The 2207-nt window shown below is 43.7% G+C and overlaps 1 protein-coding gene across 2 annotated transcripts; it reads left to right on the top strand.

Annotated features, from left to right (window-relative positions):
• Window positions 1-501: 501 nt before the first annotated feature.
• On the top strand, window positions 502-1804 carry TCEAL9 (transcription elongation factor A like 9). 2 transcript variants are annotated; one of them, XM_024767220.1, is made up of 3 exons: window positions 502-618; window positions 869-942; window positions 1324-1804. In XM_024767220.1, the coding sequence occupies exon 3, from the start codon at window positions 1398-1400 to the stop codon at window positions 1710-1712; it is 315 nt and encodes a 104-aa protein (XP_024622988.1). In that variant the 5' UTR covers window positions 502-618; window positions 869-942; window positions 1324-1397; the 3' UTR covers window positions 1713-1804. The 2 variants fall into 2 exon arrangements, with proteins under 2 accessions (XP_024622988.1, XP_024622987.1); XM_024767219.1 differs by having other exon boundaries at window positions 1321-1804.
• The last annotated feature ends 403 nt before the right edge of the window (window positions 1805-2207 follow it).

Raw genomic sequence — 2207 nt, 5'->3', positions numbered from 1 at the left:
TTACTCAGCTGAATTGTGTTTTTTTCAGTTACTTTTCAAAAAATATAGAAAAGTATTAAGAATAAAGTAAAAAACTACATTAAAAATCTTACTCCTGTCCCAGGCTTCCCCCACCATCCTTTTTTTTTTTTTAAACAACCTGCTGCCAAACCAACCCTGCTCCACAACAGCCAAGGACTAGATTGCAGATGAAATGGAGGCTGGGGGAGGGGCGATGGATGTAGGTTGGAGTTCTTAATCCTGGGAGCAGAAGGCAGGAAAAGACAATTCTTGAAAAAAGTAGAAAAGTTTAGTAGCTCCAGAGAAAGATGCAGCCCCTCCCTAAAAATCAGAGAAAGGCAAATAACATTTTCCCCCTCTGGGATGGAAAGGGCCAAATGTATAAGGGGGTAGGGGGCAGAGGGCCGGCCCACTTCTGCCGCGCTTTTGGTGGGAGTGGAAATTGGGGACCCGAGCTCACCGGTGACGTAGATATCACGTGACCAGGAGTCGACGTGTGCAGAAGTCCTGCTAGTCTGGTCCTTGTTCCCGTCTGGGTACCAGCTTGCTTCAGCAGCGCAGCCGGTGGGGCCCGAGGCTAGGAGAAGGAGAAGGAGTCAGCTTGCTGGAATTTTTCAGGTTGGTGGCAAAATAGGTGCTGTCTGGGAATTTCTAGGGTGGGGTGGCCTAGAGCAGAGACTTGAGGGAGCCCTGGTCAATTCCATCTCTCCACCTCCCACCTCCAGGTCTGCAGGAAATGGTGACCCTTGGGAAAGGGACTAGGGGTCCCGGGAGAAGGACAGGGAGACCTGTGAGAGTTTGAAAATAATCATCCTCTGCCACCTCAGACCGCTTTCCCAACACCTTCCCGTTTCCCGTTTGTCCGCAGGTCTGCAGGTCTGTTATTCATAGCAGTACGCAGGGCTAGAAAAGGCGAGGAAGAAACTGACCGAATCAGTACGGGTAGGTGAAGGAAATATAAAGACCCCTGGGGTGGAGGTGGGCAAAGGTGGGACTGAGGTTGTCGGCCCCTGTTCTTCCCCCCACCCCCTTCTCCCAGCCTACTCTGTTCTAGGAGGGTCTTGCGTTATGCCTTGTGACGGGAGAAATGGTTGAGGAGAGCCTTGGAAAAGGCTGGAGGGAGGGACGAGGGAGGTGAGGAGGTGGAAAGTGGGGGTGGGAGCAGCAGGCTTGGGGAAACCCAGATGGCAGACTGAGTCTCCCAAGTGGAAAATATTTGGTGATAGCTCTGAATCACAAAAAGCAAATACGGAGACCTGTGTCCAGAGCACTGGTCCGTTCACCAAACTTTTGACTTAATGTCGCCTTCTTATTTCCTAGAAGTAGTTGTTTTCAAAGAAGAATAAGCAGAAAAAAAGAAAGGAAGAGGGAACAGGAGGAAGAGAGACAGATATAAGATGACACCCTGTCAAAAGATTGAAGGAAAACCAGAAAATGAGAGTGAACCAAAACTTGAGGAAGAGCCAAAGCCTGAGGAAAAGCCAGAGGAGGAGGAAGAGCCAGATGAGGAGGAAAAAACAGAAGGAACTTTTAGAGAAAGGCTGATTCAGTCTCTCCAGGAATTTAAAGAAGATATACACAACAGGCATTTAAGCAAGGAAGATATGTTTAGAGAAGTGAATGAATTAGACGAGATAAGGAGAGTAAGAAACAAACTTATAGTGATGCGTTGGAAGGTTAATCGAAACCATCCTTACCCCTATTTAATGTAGTTTACCTTGATTTTTATTTTTTCTGATGTTAACATTACTTTCTTTTGATTTGCATTTTCCCAATACACCTTTGTCCATCTTTCTACTTTTAACTTGTTGCTATTAGTGGTTTTAGATGCATCTCATTGTTTATTTTACTTCAAAGCAATCTACAAGTCTTTGCCTTTTAATAAGAGAACTTTACTCATTTGTAAAAAAAGAGGTTCCTGGCAGGATATAAAATGAAAAAAGAAGTTACTAAGTAATATGTGAATATCATATTTTTGAAAGGGAAGAGTACACTTATATATCACATATATGCACAGAAGAACATGTGAAGGATGAAAGACAAAAAGTACAGTCAGTGGTAGAATTATGAGTGATGTTTTTATTCAGCTTATTTGTATTTTTCCTTATTCCTAGAATGTACACACATTATTGTTAAAAATAATAAAAGCTTTATTTTAAAAAAGGAGTAAACAACAGTACTGAGTATATTTCTAAAGGCATTGGGAC

Source organism: Neophocaena asiaeorientalis, unplaced genomic scaffold (genome assembly GCF_003031525.2).
Source record: "Neophocaena asiaeorientalis asiaeorientalis breed wild unplaced genomic scaffold, Neophocaena_asiaeorientalis_V1.1 scaffold1015, whole genome shotgun sequence".
Taxonomy (NCBI): Eukaryota; Metazoa; Chordata; class Mammalia; order Artiodactyla; family Phocoenidae; genus Neophocaena; species Neophocaena asiaeorientalis.
This window is presented reverse-complemented; position numbering and strand designations above follow the sequence as displayed.

Bases quoted from the DNA above. Each gene is read 5' to 3' on its own strand.
- TCEAL9 (XM_024767220.1), top strand. From the start codon at position 1,398: ATGACACCCTGTCAAAAGATTGAAGGAAAACCAGAAAATGAGAGTGAA.